General features: G+C 39.9%; 1 protein-coding gene across 6 annotated transcripts; it reads right to left on the bottom strand.

Annotated features, from left to right (window-relative positions):
• Positions 1-250: 250 nt before the first annotated feature.
• Positions 251-24,425, bottom strand: sltm (SAFB-like, transcription modulator). Of its 6 annotated transcripts, none has more exons than XM_042344085.1 (20): positions 24,245-24,425; positions 22,977-23,058; positions 22,428-22,492; positions 21,836-21,931; positions 16,965-16,992; positions 14,977-15,448; positions 14,206-14,252; positions 13,717-13,847; positions 13,460-13,609; positions 12,133-12,248; positions 7,900-8,069; positions 7,707-7,801; positions 6,987-7,141; positions 6,508-6,688; positions 6,035-6,159; positions 4,915-5,058; positions 4,014-4,394; positions 3,132-3,273; positions 2,615-2,781; positions 251-1,115 (listed from the first exon to the last, which is right to left on the bottom strand). In XM_042344085.1, the coding sequence occupies exons 1-20, from the start codon at positions 24,377-24,379 to the stop codon at positions 977-979; spliced, it is 3,021 nt and encodes a 1,006-aa protein (XP_042200019.1). In that variant the 5' UTR covers positions 24,380-24,425; the 3' UTR covers positions 251-976. The 6 variants fall into 6 exon arrangements, with proteins under 6 accessions (XP_042200019.1, XP_042200020.1, XP_042200021.1 ...); XM_042344086.1 differs by having other exon boundaries at positions 14,977-15,394; XM_042344087.1 differs by lacking the exon at positions 21,836-21,931.
• Positions 24,426-25,977: the final 1,552 nt, after the last annotated feature.

Raw genomic sequence — 25,977 nt, 5'->3', positions numbered from 1 at the left:
TCATATTACTTGAAGAACTGTTTACTTGTGGAATTTCACTGTTCTCAAATAGATTTGAATCTGAGGCTTGGGTTTGTAGGTGCCCTTAGTTGTTTTAAGGAGAGGACCTGTCAGATCCAGAATAGAAATTTTTAATGCTAACAGAGAACAATTGGAAAAAAACATGCCCATCAGATTCACAAGAACACTGACACAATCTGGAATTTTAGAGACCAATAGAGTGGGGAAAAAAGTCACATTTAGATTAGAGGAACCTGAACATATCAAGATTTATTCTAAAATCTAAGAGTACATCTTCCCAGCATCAATAATACATTTATACATGTGAATGTGTAAGACTGAATACACCTCTCAATCTTTATCAAAAAATATGCTATTTTAACTTGCTGGTAAATGTAGAAAATTCATTTTTATCAATAAATACAAGCACAATTTAGCAAAAGTGGAAGCCTTGTGAACTATAAGTGTAGTGAATAACCTGAAAGTACACTGACTATTGTATAAAGGATTGTACATATGACAGGGTGGTCCAACCTTTTTTTTCTCTATTTGAGAAATGAGCATAGGCCATACAAGCAATATTTTTGTGTTTCCCTTTCAGAAACCACATTTAAGAGTTAAGGAGGGAATGGGATGAAGTTGGCCCATGGGACCACCCCGATTATAGGGTATTTCTGTAATTCACATCTATAAAATGTGTATAATCTGGTCTTGGATAGGAATTTCTCTCCTGAATGACATTTACATAAAATTAGAATGGAAAACAGTTACCAGTTTCATTTTACTTTATTTTCAATATCTTTAGTGCTAAGAAACATTGAAAACCCAAATCTTAAGAGTCACAAAAAACATTTGCTAAAAATACAACAGACCAAATAACATCTGTATAACGAGGAAAATGCATTTTTTTTAAAAAAAAAGTTGTACAGACAAATCTCAAACTAACCAAGGTGGCCAATTGCTACAAACCCCATCGTCAGAATCTTCGTGGTGCTCCCCCTTTGAACGGTTTAAAACGAACATCGCCTGATCCGTGTATTCCTTTGGAGCCTGACACACTGCCTCCTTGCATTGAGTTGTTGGTGATCTGTACAATTCTGTTTGTTACAGAAGGACTACAGTGGGCAACGGAAAAAAAAGTAAGATACCAATAAAGAATTCCATTCGTGGTTGAAATTAAAGTTGCACCCCAAGTCTTACAGAAAATAGTAGTATTACACTGAAGGGAATGCACCAAAGTAAACCAGTCATGATCACAATTTGTCCCAACTCCAAATAATGTAACAAACGAGATAAAGCCAATCCATGTTGTGTGAAAGACAATGGACCACACATAATCCTACTTTGGTAAATATTAAATGACCAACATACAGTAGCAATAGATTAATGGAACTATATGGGACAGTTATTATACTGAGCCATCCACCTTAGACAAACATTTGCTCTTCCTAATCCAAAATAGCACAAATGTGTTAGCAAATCACTGGCGTATAAATCAGTGCTGCGCTCAGCACCAATGGTACCACTGATGAGATCTGGTATGTAAGCTTTTCTCCATTGAGGGTTTTGGAAATCAAATCCACAAGATCACATATCAGTGATATGTCAAGTGCTTATGACAAACATCATGCGTGTGGCAGCAGAAAGATCAGTGGGAAAACAATGAAGCAATTGATCTTGGAGAATGGTGAAGCTGAGTCTATCACTCCTAATTTATAGAACCGGTTCTTAGACACTTCTGAAATTGCACATTTTGATCTCAAAGGCACCAACAACTGCTGATGGGAATGGACTTCCTGAAACTTCCAGATTAAAGTAGGGTATCACAACACTGAAATTCAAATGATGAATAGCAAACAATTGTAAACACAACTTAAGCCTGGTACACCAAAATCAAACAAAATAATGCTGCAGAAAAGGTCTTAGCAAAAAAATTAAGGAAAAAGCAGCAGTTTGATTAAAAAAATCTGGCATGGGAAAGCACTTAATGTGAAGCAAAGCTTCTACTGAATGGGCAGATGCACAGGAACCGCATTTCACCTACCCCTCCCCAGCTGATTAGGTATGAAGAACAAACCATCCATAGCACCTCATCATTTAAAAAAAATAAATTGAGGGGATCAGATCATTGATTTAAACTTGACAGACCAGTATAAACTAAGCTTACTTATAAAAAAAACCCATAAAAACTGAACCACTCAATATTCATCGTGATATAGGTTAAGTTTTAATGCACTGCAAGTGGATTTTTCACACGTAGCAAAGAGAAATCACAGAAACTTGAAGTGATTTTGGCAATAGATACATTTATTAGTATCCTAACATTTCACTACATGGTTTATCAAATTTTGACTTTGCATGGTCATGTTGAATTTACATCATTTGTTAATTTATTAACTATTATTGGTATCACTGTTGGAGTAACAAAATGACTAAAAACATTGATAAGCTACCCAGTACACTTAATTCAAATATGGTTCCAAAAAGGCACTCGTCTATTTTATATAAAAAACAAGTCTGTCAAAAAGATAGAGCCAACAGAGAGACTTCTGTACTATTTACATTACAATACATTAAAGGCCGTCAACAGCAACCGACAGAATGACTTTAGTACCTGGATGGTGGCATCATGCCAGGGCCACGATTGTCACTCATTCGCCTCATGTCTTGATATCCACTGCCTTGAGAACTAGGCCCAGAATGCCAACTGTTCCGTGGTGCTCCTGATTCTCGCCCATGACGCTCTACTACTGGGTGCCTGCTATCGTGATAGTGAGATTGCTGGGAAAAAGGAGTTTGCGAAAAAATTAACCCTGGTATACACACCGCATTTGGAAATCAACAGATCAATTTCTGAAACTGATTTGCAACTTAGTACCCACTATATAATTACCAACCGAGCACACAAATAATTTTGTACATGAATTTCTGTAAATTTTGCTGTGACACATAACGTGTCCAAAATCATTATGTCAACATTTACACAGGATGACAATGTACAATGCATGATCACTTAGTGATACGTTAGTGCTTAAGAATGTTTTGATTAACAAACTAGTGCAAAGCATCACTAATGCCAAGGTACCCATCAAAGCTTCTCACCAATAACATTTACTGAACCTTACACGTACCTGATTACTACCCCTCTCCATTACAGGCCGGCCTCCATCTCGGCTACTATACCCAGACATGCTGCTGTGACCACTAGGTGGCCCACTTCTTATACTGTGTCCTGATCTCTCCGGACGCATCCGATCTCGATCCCTGGAATTCCTAAAAGAAGTTGACATTGATAAGCATTCAGGAGTCAAACTAATTTCTTCATTAAAAGCAGGGCAAAACAGTAATCAACAATTTCAAATCTAGTTCCCATGTTGCACATGACTTACAATTAAAATCAATTAGATGACTAAAACAACCAAAAGAGAATTAATAAACAGCAGAAAACAGCAGCGCACTGCACTACATCTCAGCTTCCATTATTGTATAACAATGTTGGGACTTTGGGAAAGGAAGCTTCTAGGATGTGAGGCCAATTCAAATAGAAGGCCACTGCATTCTGCAGTATCAACGCTGTCACATTTCCCCCCGCCACCAAAATCCAGCAATTGCTGGTATTGTAAAATAACACTTAAACATCGAGTAATAAAACTGAGCCACAAGAGAATCACTTGAGGCAATTTGCCTACATTTAATTATATTCACATGCAATATGCCTTATAAACACTGCCATAAAGAATAGGTTTTGTATTTATCTGCTGAGAAGCTGCATGGGTTTCGAGATAGGAATGATTAGGTATACCTTGACTCTAATCCCAAAGAATCACAAATCTGTGATAGAAAAGATGTTGGGAGCAAATTTGTGATGACTAAAATTCAGCCCCCCACCCCACCCCAAAAAATACCCATAACAAATGGGATAAAAGTTGAAAAGTGAGTTCTAGTGAATCTCAACTTCTCCAACACACAAATCCACAGATCATAAGGATTTATTGGAATGAGTTAAACAATACCTTATTTCACGTTTGGAAGAACCCATACCACTCGGCTTCCATTCATTTGGTCTGGATGAATTGTGACTTGGCCGGCCGTGCTGGACTCCATGGTCACTCATCCGTCCCCGGTCAGGAAAGCTCCTCGATGGGGAAATCTTTGGGAGATGATCATGACCCCTGCTCCCACTTGATCGGTCCTGAAGAGTCACAGTTCGCCGTTCGTCTCGGTCCCTCATTTCCCTCCGTTCATTATTTCCATGGAGTTCAATTCTTTGTTGAGAAGCTGGCCGTCGAGAATCACCATAGGGTTTGGGGTACCTATTGTACCCAGAGTCCTCTCTGCGGCTCCCAGAGCGATTCTTCTTTCCTTCTCCTTGATGGTTGTAACGATCTCCCCGTCTGATTCAGTTAATAGGATTACACGGTTAGTTTCATGAAGTAGTCCCAGTAAGCGGTTAGATTTCGCAACAAATGCTATTGCAGCCCCTCAGGAGATCAAACCAATTTACTGATATCTAAGAGGGAAATTGAGCCATCTACTCCTGGGCCAGTATTGCTAACTGCATGAAAGCCAGCTGAGATGACCCTTTTTGGGATGTCTACCAACGTGAAAGGTGCTATACAAATATAATTTTGTTGTTGTTTTCCTGTGGAAGCACATATCTTTTGTAAAAAAGGGAAGACCAGGAACTATCACACAGGAAAAAGGCAGGAATGCTGATCCTAAGACTGATATGCCGCCTTTTTGGCGTTATCCTCAATGGATGTACATCTTTGACACATTATGACTATTTGCTATGTGTAGTTACCATTTCCTTTTTGTTCTAATTTCAGAATTCTCCATGAACAATAGAGAGAAAAACTGGGAGCCACTCAAGTGCAGGTAACGTCCAGACAGCAGCTATCATTAGACACTTACCCATCAAAGGATGAAGATTGCACTCTATGGTCAAAGTCATTGAAACGGTGTGGATCCTGGCGACTGTAATCAGAATTGTGGCTGAAGCGGGCATCACTGTCCATGGTCCTCCTCTTATGTTCATTCCAATAAGGCTCATCGCGTCTAAATAGAGTATTTAGAAACCAACTCACTAAATAAACCATTTTAACCTTCAACTACTGTACAAAACAAATACAGCTAAGATAACCACTTAAGCTTTAGGTTTTAATAAATTAATACCTACAGATGGCAATGCAGAGACACTGCTTACTAGTTCCACAATTTATACAACAGAATGGTGAGGTGTACTTTCACACCTGTGATCCTTCATATCCCAAGTTCCTTATTTTAGCTGATATAATCAAGGCTACAAACCTCCTTGTAACAAGTGCAAAATATAAGTCCTCTGAGAAAAATCACTTGATTTTCATATCACCCTCCACTGCCATGTATATTTTTTAAAAAAAAAAAGTATCCCCTTCCTTACTCTTCCCACAGCATCCCATCCAAAAGGACAGGTGAAATACACCTAGAAGTTGATTTTGAAACTAACTTCTTTCTACACGTTAGAACAACTCTGGAAACACTACTTTATTTATCTCTCCTTGCTCTAACTTACACATCTTTTCTGGCTCTACTTCACTTGTCTCTCTTTGCTCTAACTTGCCTGTCTCTCTTTGGGACAAACACCTCTTTGTCAACACAGCAAAAATTGGGAGCTTTGCATCGGAAGAACTGCGAGATCAAACCTCGGGCGCTGGCTATCCACAGGACATCGTGTCGGGGCTCCAACAGATTACATCAATCTCATCTCAATACAGGTTACATCAATAATTTATGCATCAAATTCTGGAGTGAACGACTGCGAACATATTTTAATTAAAAAGGGCAGGTAAACAAGTTTTGCAAAACTACTTTCATCAATCCCAGCTTGTATTCTTGAGCATAACATTACTTGCGCATCTTAACACTCTACACAGACGGCACACTAGAGCTGATCAAGCTGTGCCACCACTCTACCCAGCGCAAAATGAATTCCTTGAACTCTGCAGGAAATGATTAATCACTTTCAGGCCTGCAATTCCCCCCCCTTAAATACCTGTTATCTACATCACGTGGTCGTTTTAATGAATTTCTTCTTTCTTGTTCGTAGCGGAGTTGCTCCTGTTGCCGACGGAGTTCTTCTCGTTCACGGGCAATGCGTTCGATCTCCTTTCGCCTCTCCTACAACACAGGAATATCAGTTTGACATTGACTTGCCTTTCTACTGCAGACCTTTCACCTGATGAAATGAAAAGCATATCTGCCAGGACCGAGAGATAATGAAGCATAATATTTCACCAGCATCGTAATCTTAGGGGTACAAGCTAGCGCATACAAAAAAAAGTGTCCATGATCGCGTGGCAGAGATCCACACTCGCCGTCAGACAGCATCCCATTCCAACCAGAGACCAACCAACCGTAAATCTGCTATCTGAGTCCCCTTGCTGAAGACAAGTCGTAAGAGAACAAATTGCAAGTGTGAATGTTTCCAAATATTGGAATCTGCATTAAAAAATAAACCATCTTCACCTGTTCTATACGGATACGTTCCCTTTCGAGTCGTTCTCTCTCCATTCTTTCCCTCTCAAGCTTCTGCTTTTCAATTTCCAACCTTTCCCTTTCTCGCTGCAGGCGATCGCGCTCTTCTCGCTCACGCAAGATGCGAATCCGCTCCCGCTCACGGCGCTGCCTTTCAGCTATTTCTCGCCGCCTGAATAAAATACAGAGAAACATTTGAAAATGCATTTGCCACAGCGACCAACCTTAAATCAAGCCTACTGGGAAATTAAGCATGCATATTGCATAATATGCTCGCATCAATGAGCCTGGTAATTACTGAACATCTTGTGATGCACTGGAAGAGAATTAAAAAACGCCCATAAATATCAGGTTCACTAAGAAACTAAGACAACCGAGTATTGGTCACCCCATAATATAGAATTTTAAATTAACACGATTCTGAGAATACCCATTGCATTTTACCCCAATCTAGGTAAAAAAAACCTTACCTTCTTAATTCTATTGCACGCCGTATACGTTGCAATCGAACTAAGCGTTCCCGAATCTTTTGTTGTTTTATCTTTTCAAACGGTAAAATATCTTTTCTCTCTTTACTGCTTGGTTTACTCGGAATAGATTTTTCTTTGCTTTTTGAAGTGGACACCTGCAAAATAAAATGAAGGACTAGAACAATTTTCCTAAGCAGTTAAAAGCATTTTATGCCTATCTTCTTGTGCTATTAAGGCCAGGAGAGTCAGTCCTATATTCACCATTGATTTGGTTTGACTTTTGTTTGGAGGCGGTATTCATGGGGTATGTAATTAACATGCCCTTTTCCAATTTAGTGGCTTTAACCCATCTGATATCACCATTTGAGGAAAGCCAAAATACAAATGTCAGTCAAGGTTAAGAATCAAATCTCTTCTGCAACTCGAGCTGCACAAATTAACATTTTAAAGAGCTACTCTGTCACAAGATTTCAACTTCAAACTTTTAATTAGGTTTTCCTTCAAAATCATAATCAGCCATGGGTTCTCATTTGACAACACAAATATGCAGATCAGGTACAATCGAATTAAGTTTAATTTCTGAAACTCAATCCAATCTTTCAATTTCTTTTCTGTTACAAAACTAAACTTGAAGGGTGCAAGAACAGTCATTCTGTGTTAAAAGTGTGTTGTGAGGCTATGAATTGGTTCATAAACAAACATTTTCCTCCTAATGCTCACCGGCTCACTCTTGCCTTTCTTGACAGTTTTAACACTGACAACAGGTTCCCCTTTAGCTTTGTCAATGACTACCATACGATGAGGACTCTTCACACCTGGGGAGCAAAAGAAAACATCAGAAAAACAAATTTGGCAGTGGTAAATTGGTGACAATCATTCTTCTATTATTGTACAATAAAATCAAAGTGCATACTTCTTCGTCTTTTCTCATCTGCTTTTTTGGAATGGTCATGATTGCTGCTTGTATTTTCCTTTTCATCCCTTTTTTCTTGTTTCTTCATAGAATTTGACCCATCCTTGCTTTCTTTTTTATCTCCCAGCTTTTCGGTTTTCTTGTCCTCTTTTTTGGAAGACAATTGGACCCTTATATTGAAGAGAGAGTTTAAACAAATATAAATGCTGTGAATGATAGATCAGAATTAAAAGACACCCCAACTCTGGTTAACATATTTCTGTATTATAATTATGGTACAAGTAACATAACTCTTATGATCATTAATTATCTTAAAAGAATCAACTTTCACAAGGAACAATCTGGCCAATAAAATTGTCAGACACGAGATTCTACTGATTGGTGCACAGTTATTGATGCCTTCAAAAATGTATTATTCTTCATCAAATGTCATTTTTGCTATCAACACTTGCTATCATCCCTAATATTCAATGATTCTGTACAGACGGCATTTGAACAAGAACAATTAAAAAGTGGTGCAAAATTCAATTAGCTTTTAGAGCACGAGTATGGGTTTTAATGTGGACATTTTTCTTGCGCACATTTTAATTGTACATTATCTCCTATGGACCAATACATGCATGCCGAGCTCAGAAGAATTGCTTTATTTGGGATAGTGGATACTTAGTTGGCAGTGTTAATGCTAAGGTAGACCGCGAGATTCATTCATAGAATCATAGAATGTTACGGCACAGAAGGAGGCCATTTGGCCCATTGAGTCTGTGCGGCTCTTTGACAGAGCAACTGACTTTTGTTAACCCCACTCACCAGCTTTCTCCCCATAACCCTGCGAACCCGTCTTCCCCAGATACCTATCCAGTTCTCTCTTAAAAACTGTTATCGAATCGGACTTCACTGCCCTTTCAGGCAGATCATTCCAAATTCGAACAATTCGCTGAGTGAAAAAATTTCTTCCAATTTCCCCTCTGCTTCTTTTGGTAGATACCTTAAGACTGTGACCACAGGTCACAGACACACCTACCAGGGGAAACAGCTTTTCCTTATCTAGCTTGTCGAAACCTTTCATGATCTTGAAGACCTCGAACAGGTTTCCACGTAACCTTTTCTGCTCTAATGGGAAAAGTCCTAATTTCTCCAGCCTGTCCTCATAGCTAAGGTTCCTCATTCCTGGTATCATTTTCATGAATCTCCTCTGCACCCTTTCTAGTGCCTTAATGTCCTTCCTGAAGTAAGATGCCCAGAACTGGACTCAGTACTCCAGTTGAAGCCTAACCAGTGTTTTGTATAGATTAACCATAACCTCCCTGCTCTTATACTCTATGCCCCTACTAATGAAGCTCAGTACACCGAATGCCTTTTTTACTGCCTTATCTACCTGCCCCGCTATCTTTAATGATTCGCTTACTTGAACACCCAGATCTCTCTGTACGTTCTCCCCCCTTAAGATTGAGCCACCAAGTCTATATTGCCTATCATTTTTCCTACCTAAGTGTATCACCTCACACTTATCCACATTGAAATCCATCTGCCACATGTCAGCCCATTCCACCATTCTGTATATGTCTGCTTGCAGTTGGTTACAGTCCTCCTCACTATTTACTACCCTACCTAACTTTGTATCATCTGTAAACTTGGAAATAGTGCTCTCTATGCCCAAGTCCAGATCATTAATATATATTAGAAAGAGCAGTGGTCCCAATACCGATCCCTGGGGGACACCGCTGCACACCTCCTTCCATTTCGAGAAACACCCATTAACCACCACCCTCTGCTTTCTGTCACTCAGCCAGTTCCTAATCCAAACTGCCACTGTCCCCTTAATACCGTGGGCCTCTAATTTTTGTATTAATCTCTTATTTTTGTATTAATCTCTTACTGTGTCAAAAGCCTTTTTGAAATCCATGTAAATAATGTCCACCGCATTTCCCTCATCAACCCTCAGTCACCTCTTCAAAAAATTCTATTAGATTTGTTAGGCAAGATTTGCCTTTAACAAATCCATGTTGGCTGTCTCTAATTACCTCATGTTCCTCTAAGTAGAGATTTATTCTGTCCCGGATTATGGTCTCCAGTAGTTTTTCTATTACCGAAGCTAGGCTGACTGGCCTGTAATTGCCGGGTTTATCTTTCTGCCCCTTTTTGTAGAGTGGGGTAACATTAGCCACTCTCCAGTCTCTTGGCACCACTCCTGTGTCTAATGACGATTGAAATATAATGGCCAAAGCCTCCGCTATTTGAATCCGTATCTCCCACAGCAACCTTGGGTGAAACCCATCTGGTCCTGGTGACTTATCAATTTTGAGCCCAGTCAATGTTTTCAGAACTTCCCCTCTGTCTATAGTAATCTGATCTATTTCCTCTACCCTCTCATCCAATACTGCGGCATTTGGGGCATCTATTTCCGTTGTGAAGACAGATGCAAAGTACTTGTTCAGTACATCAGCCTCCACAACAATATTGCCGTCATTGTCTTTGATTGGCCCCACCCTACCTTTAACTAACCTTTTTTCCTATATGTGCTTGTAAAATATTTTAGGATTTCCCTTTATGTTACCCACTAACCTCTTCTCATGCGATCTTTTAGTCTGTCTTATCATTCTTTTAAGATCACTCCTGCATTCTCTATAATTCGCTTTGCTATCCTCAGTATCTTGCGTCTTCCAATTGTTGTACGCCGTCTTCTTCTTTTTCATCCTAGACAGAATTTCCCTGGTCATCCAGGCTGGCTTTGTTGTCGCACATTTCCCTTTTGTGGGAATATATCTATTTAGACCTTGAGCTATCATATCTTTGAAGATCTCCCATTGCTCATGAGTCGTTTTACCTGCTAGTCTTACTTGCCAGTCCGCCAACTCTAGGTCCCTTTTTAGCCGATCCCCTACCGAAACCTGTTCAACCTGACCTATTTCATTCCCCAGGACTAGATCCAGCAATCCTTCCTTCCTCGTAGGACTGGAGACATACTACTCAAGAAAATTTTCCTGTACAGTTTATGAATCTTTCTCCTGCCTTGCCCTTAGCACTGCTATTTTGCCAGTCTATATTGGGATAATTGAAATCCCCCATTATCACAACTCTGTTCGCCTTACATCTATCCGCGATCTGGTTGCAGATCTGCTCCTCTATCTCCTTCCCGCTGTCTGGTGGTCTATAGTAACCTTAAGTATCCTTAATTCATATTGCCACCCCTCCTCCTTTTCTTCCTTCTCTATCCTTCCTGAACACATTATATCTTGGAATATTTAACTCCCATTCCTGTCCTGAGCCATGTCTTGGTTACTGCCACCACATCGTAACCCCCTACGGCCAGTTGAACCTGCAGCTCATCAACCTTATTCCCTAAGCTACGTGCATTTAGGTACATGCATTTGAGGAAATTGTCCGCTTGTACCTGCTCTATACTTCCCACTTGTCTTTTTCCTCTAATCTCTAATCCATTGTTTATCCTTGGATACCCATCCCCCCCCCCGACACTAGTTTAAATCCGCCCCTACAGCATTTGATAATCTCTTGGCAAGGAAGCTCACCCCTGCCTTGCTTAAGTGCCGCCCATCCTCAAGGTAAAGATCCCACCTCCGTCAGTAGTGGTCCCAATTTTCCAGAAAACGGAAACCTTCTTTTCCGGACCATTTCTCCAGCCAATCGTTCATGCGCCTGATCCTTTCATTATGGTGCCTTGTTACTGCAGATGAAGTCACCTGGACTCAGGTTGCCCTCCATCAACTCCCACATACCACATTCCTCGCACATCACCTGCCAGGCCATTATCTATCTCCTCTTACTTCTCCTTATATATATAACCTGCACCTACTTCCCTCTCTGCACCTAATTCCCACTCTCACCCAATTCCTTCCCACTCTGGCCTTGTCTCACTCCGGACGTAGCTCACTTTTGGCTCTCTGCTCGAGATGTTGAACTGCTGCAAATAATTTTCGGTGTGTTTGTGTTAACCTCTACTTTACCATGGTCATGAACAAAGATGTTATTGATACAGACACAGAATGGATTTATTTGAAAGGAAGGCTATGCTTTTTGATACAAATAACTGTGCAGCAGCTTCAGTGAATAGCTTGTACACCTGGCCTTCACTATTGTACTTTACACTAGCCAAGTTCCAAGAGCCTTGTAACCAAGGAAGTCACATGAAATGTGGCACAGCTCCAGTAGCTATCCAGAGATTTCATCTACACCTAGTGTTTTAAACATTTATACCCTTACACAGCATTTACTTACTTGCTGCTGGTTTTCCCACTGCTCGAAGACTTCTTATCACTCCCATTTCTACTCGAACTCGTCTTCCCGCTGCCATCTTTTGTCGTACAGTCTTTTTTAAAAGGGTCACTTTTCACCTTAAAGACAATTTGGAATATGTCAAATGCCAAAACAATTATTTGATATAACTAGACATAAGGAATGATCCAACACAGAATCTTTTGTTCTGGCATTAATTCAGAAAGCATTCCTGAAAATCCACTTTTCCTTATATAGGAGATGTGTACTAATTTGAACATAAAGGATCAATCTCAGACAGTGGGGTCAATTTAAGAGATACATTTTTTCACCTTAAATGTACCCGGATTTATGAGAGGTACCCCTTCAACATTATTTTGGATAGTCACAAGCCATAACACCAAGATATTGGACTAGGGTAAAGGATCAGAGCATTTGACGGGTCAGTCAGCACAATACTAGCTTTTTAATAATAATCCTTGCATTTGATATAACGCCTTATCACATCTTCGAGAAGTCTCAAAGCTCTTCACAGAATATACTGTAAAGTGAATCGACTATATTTTATGGGCAAAAACACAGCAGCCAATTGCGCATGTGGAGTCCTGTAGCTCAGTGGTTAGAACACTCGCTTTGCAAGCGAGAGACCGGAGTTCAATTCTAGGCAGGGCGAAACCTTGGGCAAGTTTCCTTACTCCACACAGAGCCTAATAATAATCCCTTCAAAAAAACAAAACAATAATTGGTCATTTTCAATCTACGACTGTTTGTGGGACATTGCTGTGTGCAATTGGCTGCCGCGTTCGCCCACAAATATACAGTCAATTCACTTTACAGTGTGTTCTGTGAAGCGCTTTGGGACGTCCTCCCGACGTGAAAAGCGCTATATCAAATGGAAGGATTATTATTATTATTAGTGTCCCACAAACAGTCAATGGATTGAGCTACTAATTTATTTAATTCAAAAGGAATTATTACCCCTGGAAAAGCGATCCACCAATCAATTAACAACCGGGTTCCTAGGTACTGCTAGGTAACCCGAGGTATGTGGAGTAAGGAAACTTGCCTAACATTTCGAATGTTAATAAACAGAAGAGAGTTTGTGGATGCTACCACTGAAAATGGCATTGGGGTTGGAGTGGAGGGTCCACTTCCACTACATTTGATGTAATGAGCAGAATTCCATGGAGGTTTTTCCATTTGAATTCTTGTGCAAATGAGTTGCAGTTTATTAGTATTAGCAGTTAGGACTTGCTTACAAAGTTGCTCTCTTTATAATTTTAAGCATATTTAAAATGGACTATTATACATGGCAAAGTGTGTTATTTACTTTCTCAACAGAAATCTGCTGCCCATGCAGCTCTGTGCGATGCAGGTGGGAAATACACCTCGACACTTCTGTACTTGAAGACATTGTCACAAATCCATAGCATCGAGCACCAGGACTGCGAGCGTTGGTCACTACCTTTGCACTCAGAACCTACAGACAAAAGAATAAAATTCAGCACGAAACATCATTACCGGCATCTTCCTTCAAGTCATTCTGACACCGGTGGCAATAAAGCATGCAGTATTTAACTGACATACCTTTCCATATTTACTGAATAGGTTCTTTAGATCAGCTGCTTTAGTATTGGAAGATAGACCACTAATCCACAGGTTCTTGGTTGAGCTGCTACTATTGCCACTGGTGCTCCCAGAACTGCTACTAACACCTCCTGTAACAGAAGTGAAAATAAAACCACTGACATGACTGTACACCCTATGGAATATTTCACTCAGTTATTACATAACTTATCTGAATATTGCACAATGATAACATTACATAACTTCATTGCAGAGATATCACAGTACAGTACAGTAGAAGCACACCTCAAGGTCTAATGCGGTTAGGATTTTAACTTCAACATTATATAGTAGTTATACACACTACTGAGGTCAACCCTTTACTGTAGTCAAAATTCTTCAGTTTGTTTGGTGACCTTATTTGTGAATTTCCTCTGTACTGCGCGTGAACTTTCAATGTAAAATGATTAAAAATTTCAATACAACAATAAATCAATTATTGAGTCTCACCCTTTTCATCTTTAGTAGCAGTCTTATCTTTGGAGTCCTTACTCGAACTATGAACACAAAGAAACATTAGAAAAACGCACACAAATCAAAATGTTCAAGAACAAAAAGTGGAACTAATCTTCGACAAAATACTACTGTACCAATTTACAAAGTAATGCATTAAAAAAACATCAAACTAAGCATATTGGTTAAAATATAAAGAACCTAAAGAATCTCTAGTCACAAATATACCGAAGCCAACGTGGCCTTCATATGAACAAAATGGTTCCAAAATGGACTCTTGCATCGATATTCCAAAGCTGCCTGAAGGTCAAGATTTGTGCCAATTCTATTCAGTGAGCAAATCACAATCTTCTCCAGTAATCAGGAGTGGTAGTTTGGATTCCATACTTGAGAATTCTCCTTACTTGGCTTCATTGTGATTTTTTCCTATGGTGTGCTGATTGTTCAGGATCAACACAATGTTATTATTAAAAAAAAGCTTTTATAAAAAAAACTTCTAATTTTCAAAAAAAATAAAATCCAAAAAACGAAGTGTGCCGAAGAAAAGATAGGCAATGATAAACGCAAGCTCTCAATCTTGCACCAGTCTTTTTTTAAAAAAAACTCAAGTCTTTCAAAATAAAAGCATACAATGTTAAGCTTCTTAAAAAAGGATTACCACATACACTGACTTGTTAGGTATCAGATTATAGAACTGTGATTACTCACAAATGCAGACCGATCTTACTGTTGGAACTCGGTATGAGAAATTGACATAGAAAAACAAACCTCTTTGCTTGACTGGAGGCCCCAGCTGATGAGGGGCCTTTCTTTGAAGAATCTCTCTCTTTATCTCCACCTTCAGCTTTTCTAGATCCTTCTCTGGCTTCCTTCTTCGACTCGGCTTTCATTCCCTCCTCTTTTCTTCCTTCCTTATGGTTTTTCTCTTTCTTTCCCTCATTTTTGACTTCTCCCTCTACGTGCTCCTGGGACTGGGGCTCCTTTTCAGCTTTGGGTTTATTCACCTCACAATCTGGCGTTTTCGGGTTTTTACCTGTTTCCAAAAGGTCATCACCATCGAAGTCCAATGTGATGGCATCTTCTGCTTGGATTGTGACCGAAATGTTATCATCATCCGCTTCTTTCAAAGACGCACTGGGTGCAGTTTCATCTTGAACAGTTTGGTGAGCCTCAGCGAGGCCTTCCTCTGAAGGTAGAGATTTTGACACTTCACGAGAACCGTCATCTATATCATCTACATCTGAGAGATTTAACAGGAATAAACATGGCAAAAATACAGGTTTAAATGTCAAAACGTTTACCTAGATGGTGACCTTATCATTGATATTCAAAAAAATAACAATTTACCTAAACTCAGAAGGTTAGAAAACTATAAGGTGCAGCATGGGAATCTGACTTCCTCAATGACAGTTGCAATACCTTTGAGTTACAAAGTCTTCTGTTACAGTCTTCTGTGGCAGCACAAAGATCATTACAGAGGCATTATTCTTCATTGCAGAAATCCCAGATGCAAGCCTTCTCACGCAATGCAATCTGTCCTTTTTTCCCCCAAGTCAAGGTCTGTTTTCATTTCATATTCATCACTTCAACAAAGTTCAACTGTCCACCAAGGTCCTCTGATGTGAGCATTCCTCACATGTCTGGTAAAATCCATTGGATGAAATGGTCCATGCAAGCCGTGTTCTCACACATCCATGTGCACGCATCCAGATTCGGAAGGGCATAAGTCGTCTTCAACGCAATGCCATATCCTGTGCGCATTTCACAGAATCCATCCATCATCTTCTGATTGTCTTAGTTTTGGTGACAAGATACCAACGGGAACAGGATGAAAGTCTTCGGTGCAATCAACATCTTTTTTTTCACGCATCATCGAGATCACACAACAGTGACAGTCTTCATTGTGGAAAGTTACATCTACTCACACGTCCGATTCTGAGTTTCCATAGTTCCAGAGCAAAGCCGATCAATGTTCATAGATGTTGCCTCCAAGCACGGACTTTCATTGTCCCAACTACATTTGCTAAAAAAAATTTAAGACCTTCTGGATTCTTCAGATTCTAGCCCCACCCCCCCACCCCAATTACTGCAGTACAAGTAACCGAAATGCACATCACAATCATTTCCAGTAGTGTACAAAGCAGATTTTAAAAAATGTACATAGTTTTGTTTTAAGAAGGCCCCATTTAAACTGAGAGAAACAAAGTTATATTAAATAATCTTTTCTTGTCCCTTTTCCATTATTTGTTAAGGGGCGTTATGCACTGTCAATCACGTAAATTACTGTGAAAGAACAGAGGTTTCTCATTCGGATTTTTATTCGAGCATTGAAAGCTAAAAATTGGCCTTATTCAAGACATAAAAATTTATAATAAAAATAATCCTTGCATTTGATGCCTTATCACGTCTTCGAGATTTCTCAAAGCAGATTAAAAATGAAAATCAAATTAATTTAGTTAATCATTTCATAAGAAAAACAATGAAAATGTGCTTGTGCTGTGCATGTTCATAAATGTACTCTAGTAATTGGCAAAAATACTCTGCACCTTTTTACAAGACACATTTGGATTTTTTAAAAAAAATCCTATGTACATTTGCTATCCCAAAAGCAAGTAGCCATTTTAATCCCATGCTGTTACATCTAGTGCCTTGTAATGGTTTTCCAACCTTCAACTATAAATTGATCTAAAATGCAGTCATGAAGTAAACTGAAGGGAAGATACAAACTTGGTAAAGTAGTAGTAGGGGTCACATACCTTTCTCATTCTCATCCTCTTCTGCTTCCTGAAACATCAGTTTAAAACCAATTACTCTCTTAAAAAAACAATTTTTGAACTTCACAACTTTACGTAACTATAGACAGTTAAGATAAATCTTAAATCTCACTTAAGTGTTCAGACAAAGTAAACAAACCAATAATTGCCAATAAATATTTGTCAAAAAAAACAAAAGTCACTCTAATCCTTTCAGAATATATATACTAATGCGAAAACATGAAACGATAGGAATAAACACAAGTGCTGCATGAATTCGAGCTTGTAAATCAAAATACCTCAACAGACCATCATATTTTCTTTCCATTTCTAATTCTGGTCTATTGGTTCTCTGCTCACCTTTTAACATTGCGCAACCTGTTCTAGCATTCCTACTACCTACATTTTTTCTGTCTTCAAACCCGGACCCCTACTTTGGAAAATTGGAACACCTTTTTTTGAAAAAGGTAATTGGATTGAAACTAGTTCAACAAGCCAATTTAAATATACAAGATCTATGATTGATCATCGCTGCAAACAGTCACTTTTTGACATGTTTTCAATCATTAAGCGAGAAGTGGAAATCATGAATATAAATAAGGCAATAGTACTCCTCCCCCCCACCGAACCAGATGATATCCTGATGCACCAGCAATACTCTTGGGCATAAAAAGATAATGTGTTGCAAGACTTACTCAACTTCACTGCAGAACATTTGAACGAATAAAATATCCATCATCAAAACATTCATCACACCATATGGAAAAGAAGAATTCTACGTAGTGAAGTACTGTATCATGTCCACTTATGTAAACAACTGAAAACATCATTAGATCAGAAGAAACTAGATTTAATAAAAATAAGATATTTTCTTCCATGCAAATTAACCCCCCACACCCAATAAAAAACAAGCAATCATATCCAGAACTGCTAGAATTATAATACATTGAGCAGACTGGCTAAATAAATGATTATTATTGGCAACAAATGGTACATCAATTCATTTAAATGTTTTCACATTGATTCACTTAGATGTTTTGAAAGATAGAAAGGCCAAGCTCTTTTTAGAAAAACAAAGGCGCACAAAAGGCATCCAAAGACATTGCAGCAACTGTTTTCATGGTCAATGATTGGAAATACAAAATCAAATGAACTAGCAGCTTCTGCTTTTTTCAAAATTTAAAGTTCCAAGTTATAAATACGACCAAATCCAAATACTACATAGGGCAAAACTTCAAATTATCCATGTAATTTTATATATGAACCATTATGGTCATAAATGTATTTAAAAGATATAATGATCTACTAAACCAAATAGATGTGCTTACATCTGTAGTTAAACCTTCATCTACTTCAAGAATATCTTCTTAATTTTCTCTCTCAGCCTGAATGAACAAAATGAGCCATCTACTAAATCCCAATTTTAAAGTGCTTGATTTCCAAAACTCATTTCAGGCAAGGTTAATGGTACCAGCAGGTATGGATGTAACATGATACTTTTTAATCATCCTGCCTCAGTTTCTTTGAAATGATAATAAAAATTCTTGCATTTGATATAGAGCTTTTCACGTTCGGGAGGACGCCCCAAAGCGCTTCACAGAACACACTGTAAAGTGAATTGACTGTATATTTGTGGGCGAACACGGCAGCCAATTGCGCACAGCAATGTCCCACAAACAGTCGTAGATTGAAAATGATCAATTTAATTATTGTTTTTGGTTTTGGAGGGATTATTATTAGCCTCTGTGTGGAGTAAGGAAACTTGCCCAAGGTTTCGCCCCTGCCTGGAATTGAACTCAGATCTCGCACTTGCAAAGCGAATGCTCTAACCACTGAGCTACAGGACTCCACAATAGTTCAAATGCTATGGATGTTTTCATTAACATGCGATTCCAAATGTTGCTTTCATTTTCCGAAAGAGTGAAAAACATTTATGATTAATTCTCAGTGGTTGAGGTAGTGATACGAATTCTAATCTCATAATGGTAGTAAGAACAATTATAATTGTACTGGTTTCTATTTGGAATATTGGTTTGATGGCTCTTTGTATCTTTAATTCGTCTCCTCTATTTTCCTCACTTGGCAAATATTTCCCCTTTAAACATTTCAATTGATTCTACATTTGTACATCCACCCAACGTGACTGGCACTACACAAATGTAATTTTGTTGTTATTGTAGTAATTTCCTGGCAATGCCTTCATTTCATACTCTGCCTTTTGTGGGATGAGATTTCTATCCTCACTTTTAATCGGGTCAACTCTAATTAAGATCACATCCCCTCATTTCGAATTTGTTTACCATAGGGAAAAGTCCTTTGCCCCAACTAACTTGACAATTTGATCCACCATCTTAAATACTACAATTAAATCATCCTCAACTAACTATAGCCCAGTCATAATCTCTCGTCATAAAAGTCCCCTGATCCTACATACAGCTCTGGTGCATCAATACTAGAATGTCCTCAATGCCACAATTGAAAAAGAGAAGGGAAATTCTCCCGTTGTCCTAGCCAACAATCCCTCAGATAAAGTTGTCCTCTCAACGTGAAAGGCACTATATCAAATCCAAGGATTATTATTAATGATGATTTCGAAACAAATCCCCACAATTCCTTCTAATCTATTTTCATCAATTCCTTCATCCCTTTAAGCATGGCCAAAAATCCAATTCATGGCCTTTTTTTTCTTCCCTTAAGCCTGATACTGGATGCATCATATTATATCACTATTCCAAAGATGCTCTCTTACTACCAAATTTCTAATGTTTCCACCCTTGTTTCTCATAATTAAGTAAGAACATTATCTTCTCTTGTTTTAGCTGTTTGGAAAACAATGCTGAATGAATTCACAATTTCTACTTTTTTTTTCTACTGCTGCTATTATTGCCCTCTTATATATGAAAATTAAAATCTCCCATTACCACATTTTCCTTCTTGCAGACTTGACTGATTTGTATATAATGCATTTCTCTGTCAGCTCTATAAAATACTCCAATGTGTTATATCCTTTCTTTAGATCCACTCATAAGGATTCCACCTGCTGATTGCTCTCTCTGCAATCCTCTTTTCAACTGTCATGATGTTGTCACAATAAGAAGGTAGCGACCAGAAGTCACCGATGCACAATAGTCTGTCAGGGCAACTGAAAATATACATATTGTAATTTCCCATAGGTTTCTGTATAGTTTCCCCACAAGTCGAGGCACGTTCACAGCTTATGCAGCCTATAGCTAAATTTCAACAGTTGTCCTGCAAATGGTACTCTTCCCAGATCAGTATATATCTTCAACCAGTTGACTGCATGATCTGCCTGCGTAATCAAAGACTAACACTCCAGAACAAATCTACCCCTCAATCCCTCCAGTTTTTCACCGTTTTAGTCAGATTGTTACCATAGTCCCTCAAAAGCAATATATTTTCCTTTCTAATCTTTTAGGCGTATTTCACATTAGAACAACAGAATTTGGAGAGCAACAGAAGACGCATTAACTTTCTATACAAATATGTCTACATAGGATTTGAACAGGAAATGAGATGCTTAGCAGGTAATTTGCCAGACACGACCAAGAAGTATATTACAAGTGTAGGAGATGCCTTTTTACCAAAAAAAAGGAACAAATAACTTGCATTAATATCGTACCCCTCACACAGGGTAGCATCCCAAAGTGGATAAAACGGGTATCAAAATGGATAAGTCATAGATATTTTTCATTAAAAAGTATTACAAATTCTACTGCTTCAGAAGGATTATAGTTATTAAGGAGAGAATTGAAGAACGCTTTCTCTTCTCGTTTCTCCTGTATTCCACAAAGAATGAAAGGTGATTATACAAATAGTAGGAAATTAAGTGATTCAACGGGTGAATAGAACAAATTCACCGAAATGAGTGCAGCATTTCAGGAAAGTAGATTATCCCTTTTACGTTCTCTATGTTTAGTAGGAACCAAGAGTGCTACTATTATGCTACACCTTTCAGAAGACTGAAAATGTTTGGTAAGATCAGAGAGCCACTGAGAACCATAGGCTCATTCGGCAAGCAAGCACACTCAATCAGTATCTAGAGTACAATCATGTGATTCATTCCCTAAACCATCTCTGGCTGAGTATCCATTTTGGTGTTTTCTCTCTGGAACTAAAGGCACACATTCACCTAGATCCTGATAAAATTTAATGAATCGTCTCTTTAATTTCTCCCAAAGTTTATGAACTGGGGCTCCTAAATGCCTTTCCTCACAACCTCTCCTCAGTACATTCCCATTTACGCACCCAAAATTCACTACCTTGTTTTTAAGAAATGGATATTGACATCCCTAAAGGGGATGGCTGCTATTATGCACTAGTTCAGCTATGCATAGTCTGCTTGGCATTTGTGACTGATCTCCATATTGTTTATCGCGAGATTATGATCACTACAAGCCAGTTTAACATGCTAAAAAATAAAACTTGACATCCAAGTTAAGGGAAGAGATAAAAAATGGACTGGTACAAATTATAAATGGCACTTCAGAATTAGAATAAGAGAACACTTTAGTGCTCAATTACTTGATAACATTGCCAAGTTTCTTTTTTTTAAAAAAAACATGATCACTAAATGCTCTTGGACAGCTAAGACAAACACAAATCTGCCTGAGCAAGGTCTAGAATCCTGTTTAGATCAGCAGAGAATCTGTTGTTATGAAATAACTACATGATGGACATGCAATTAAGAAGCTAAATCAATTTAAGAGCTGGAATGCTTCCTATTAATTTATGAAAACCAGACATTTTTGTACCTGGCCTTCAGGATCCATATCCTCAGAAATTTTAACTTCAGATGATTGTTGACTTGAACTCTTAGGCAACTGTTCACTGACTGAATCACAATTTTTATCCACCTTTTCCTCAGCTTCAGTGGTCTTCTGATCCTCTGCTCCATCTTGATCACTTGTATCCTGAGAATCACTCTGGATTGCATCTATATCAGTTTCCATCTATTACAAGACACTATTATTTACACTTCTAAATAGAATATAGATTTAAGTCAAGGAATGTATATGCTTAACTGTGTGTTTGAAAATAAAATCTGCGTTTTATTTCTTTTAAAACCAGAAAGGCGTTTGTTGCACACTTCGGGAATAAAACAGGAAGGATTGTGAAATGTAATAATTTTAAGCAGGATGAAAAGTTCTACCTCACTGCCTAGGTACAATAACCACATTTAATGAATTTTAAAATTGAAGTGTTGATTGTAACCATTACAAAACTGTATAGGTTCTACGTTAGAACTGAGTCAACCAAAGCAATGCAATTAAACGAGTAATGCAGGAGAGGAAAAAAANTAGATTTAAGCTTGTATCCAGTACATTATTTTTCAACAAACTGATTTAAACACAGTTCTTCTTAACTGAGCTATCTATTTACCTTCTTACCACTTTCATTCTCACAGTATTCACCACCTGATTTAAAAATAATGTAGTTTGTATTTACCTTGCTATTGCCATCCTCTTCCATGCTAGCATCACCACCAGCTTCATCAGCATCGTTTTTTTTCCCTTGGGAAAAACAAAACAGTGGATCACTCTACATTCTCTGCCTAACTGACTGCCATACCTTTAAATCTCTATTTGCAACTGTCATGTTACCTCTAATAGTGACAATGCTGCGTGCCCCAAACACTGCACTGGAATGTCGATCTAGACTATAAAATTCCGAAGTCCTGACACAGGATTTGAATACACAAATTCCTGGCTCAAACCCGCAACGTTCTGAGTCAGAGGCAAGAGTGCTACTCTAAAATTAAGGGCGTCTCTAAAATTAATACTCTACTGTGTAAAGCTCTATCTGAGAGGCCTATCCGAATCATTGTATTGGGCAATCTAATTCAAGGTGGTAATTTACACTTGTGTTGCATCTTTCAAATGCTTAGGTTAAGGAATGGTTAATCACAAAACTCATTAAAGTTTCCCAATATATAATAATGTCATTAGAAATCTGGTAATTTGACAGTTACAAATTGTGTGGAAAAAAAGGCATTACCTTTGCTCTTAGGAGTTTTCTTTGAAGGTGTATCTGAAAATAGTTGAATGTTATCAGGATCGCCTCCCTCCTCTTCTATAGCCTATTTTTATTTTTTTTAAAAAAAGTAAAAAGCATTAATTTAGAAAATCTTCTAGAACGCCCATTGTAATGCAATCAGAAAATGAAACCAGATCAACAATGTAAGAAAACTATTTTGGAACAGCCATATCAGTTGCAGTAAACATGTAATTTAAGAAGAATTCTTTGCAAACAGCCAGTACATTAATGCCTTAAGTCGTAATCAAATTTCTTATCATTTGAAAGTACCAGAACCCTCACGATACACTTTTTATTTTTAAAAAACTTTTCTAAGAACCATTAACACATATGAAAATCATATAAATTGGCTTCATTTACCAGATAATGCTGTGACCAAAACACCAAATCTTCCGTTAGCATTTTGGCACTGCAGTATTATGGTAGTTTTGAAGCCGTACTGCATAAAACACTGGTTTGCAATTTAGGAACAGTGTCACTCGATTAAACAGTTACTCGCCACTGTCCCAATAAATGTATTTCACACAATTAAAACTGTAAATCCATATTCCACAGGATCTACGTCTCATTTAAGATAAGGTCCGATAAGTGTTATTTCTCGCTCGAAGTGAAAGTTTTAAAACCCATCTTCCAGGTTAACAAATGCAAAAATAAAAAATAAAACCTGCAAACTCGAGAGGGATTCTCTACGAGATAAAACAACCGCGACCCAGGTGCATCTGTCAGCGAGCTCTCGCTGCGAGAGACCGGTAACCTTTACCAAAAAAAAAGAGCACGAGCTTTAAAGGAAAAATATAAAAATCAAGTCGCTGTGGCCCAAATGTATCAAAGCTTCCAGCCCGCGGGCTCCTCTCGGGGAGGTGAAGCACAGCATTAGCCCACGACACTCTGCCCCCCCGATCACTTACATGTTGTGACCGGGGGGTCACTCGATCCCTCACCTAAACACGGAGCTCAAGCGTCTTTTATTCCTAAACAAGTGTGTGTGTGCGTGTGTGTGGGTGTGTGCGGGTGGGGGTAGATGACCACCATCGGTTTGCGTCGACCAAGTGGAAAAAAACCAGGACCCGTTTTCCAGCGGCAGCCATTAATAAGAGGGACGTCAGGCCCAGTCACCGAGGCCCAGTGAGGAGCCAGGCGCCAAACGACAGCTTCCCGCTCACCGGGTAAAAAGCAACGCCCGCCCGTACCCCCGCACCCCCCACCCACCCCTTCCTTCCTTTCCGCACCTGCTTGAGCCTGGCGATCAGCACGTTTTTAACGCCGCTGGTGTCCAAGTTCCGCCGCTTCAGCTCGGATTTGAGGTCCACGACCCGCAAGTCCGTTAAGCGCCGGCCCTCGGGCGCGCTCGCCACAGCCGCCATTTTACGTTCCGAGCAGGTCTCCGGCTCCAGTCAAAGCCCGGCCAGGAGCCCGGATGCAAGAGGCTGCCGCCAAAGCCGGAAAACGAGGAGCCGGAGCGGCTGGGACTGGGACCGGCATCGGGTGGGAAATTGGAGCAGACTGGAACCGGAAATAATCATCGTGATAATCGTCGCGATCATAATCGGTTGCGTTTGGTACGGCGCCCTGGTTACGCCTTCGCGACGCCTCGCGGGATAGGCTGCCAAGCGAATTTACTGTGAATGTGGTGTGATCGAAACGCCGCGGCCGGTCTCGCGCGCAGCAATGTCCCGGTCGCGAACAGCTGTCGGCCGGAGAGTTGACCGGTCTGCCCTGGAGTATCGCTCACGCAGCAACGAGGGAGGAGATGCAGTCGCTCGCTGGGAGCTTGCGTTTGGTCTGCATTCAACTGACAGCGCAGGGCGTCCCCCACTCCTCCCAGCTCACTCGTTTATCCCCCGTTGCTCGTGTGCCGCCAGCGATAGGACCGAACTGGAATGCGCTTAGTCGGCTGTGTGCCGGGGAAAGGGAATCGTGGCATCGGCGGGCGTGGACGGGGACACGGGCCAACAATGCTATTTGCTGTTGGGACTTGGGCTCTTCTTGCAAATCTTTTCCACCCCCCCCCCTCGCCACCCACCCAAAAAAGATTCTAGTTATTAAACCACCCATCACTACCGGGGGCTTACTTTTTTTGGGGGGGGGGTGTGCGAGACAGGCTGTGAAGCGACGAACGGCGTCGCAAAGCACACGACAGGCAGACACAAATCGCGCGTCTCGTCAAACCCCACCGCAGACAAGACTCGAAAGGAATTTTTTTTAATCAAACCAAAAAAAACAAAAAAAAATCAAAGGCGGACGGTAGTCGGGGTACGACGGCGTGTTGTTACGCGGTGACCGTTTTTTTTTCGCGCGAGTGTGTGCAGCCGCAGCAGTTAAAAAAAATCGGCTCAGGCGCCTTTCAGGAGTCGCCGGCTGCGCATGCTCAGATACCCCCACCGTGTGTCACCGGCCGCTCCGTGTTTACCGGCTGCGTCATATGACGCGCCGCCAGCGCCCGGAGGGTTTTTTTTTACGCGTTATAAACTTTTTTTTCCACAACAACAAAACAAAAACAAAAAAAGATTTCCTTTTTTGACAGTCATCTTCGCGCCCGGTCGCAGTCTGTTCCCATGTTGTGTGTGCGTGTGTGCGCGTAAAATCAAACACACACGAGGGCGCGTCGCAGCCGCTTCGCGGGGGCTGAACAAAGCCGGTGTCGTAAAAATACACGGCGTGCGCAAGCGCGACAGAGCGAGGCGAAGCGAGCGCCCAACGGAATACGGCTGTGTCGTGAAGACGGAGCGCTCCTGCTTCCCGCCCCCTCCTCCTCCCCCAACAGTCCGACGCGTTTAACCGACGCTCGCGAAGCTCGTCTGTGTGGGGAGCGGAGCCTGAGCGAGCGAGAGAGAGAGAGAAAAAAAAACTGGGCCCCCTCTCTCTCTCTCTATCTCTCTATCCTCGGTGAACAAAACCCCGGGTTTCCCGAAGAGGCGAAAGAAGTGAGACGAAGAAGAAGAAGAAGAAGAAGAGGAAGAAG

This window comes from Callorhinchus milii, unplaced genomic scaffold (assembly GCF_018977255.1).
Source record: "Callorhinchus milii isolate IMCB2004 unplaced genomic scaffold, IMCB_Cmil_1.0 Scaffold26, whole genome shotgun sequence".
Taxonomy (NCBI): Eukaryota; Metazoa; Chordata; class Chondrichthyes; order Chimaeriformes; family Callorhinchidae; genus Callorhinchus; species Callorhinchus milii.
This window is presented reverse-complemented; position numbering and strand designations above follow the sequence as displayed.

Bases quoted from the DNA above. Each gene is read 5' to 3' on its own strand.
- sltm (XM_042344085.1), bottom strand. From the start codon at position 24,379: ATGGCGGCTGTGGCGAGCGCGCCCGAGGGCCGGCGCTTAACGGACTTG. The intron at 7,142-7,706 runs GTGAGCATTAGG...TTTATTTTGCAG, and splicing joins AGAAAGGCAAGAGTGAGCCG to GTGTCCACTTCAAAAAGCAA. The intron at 5,059-6,034 runs GTATTTAAGGGG...TACTCTATTTAG, and splicing joins CCACGTGATGTAGATAACAG to ACGCGATGAGCCTTATTGGA.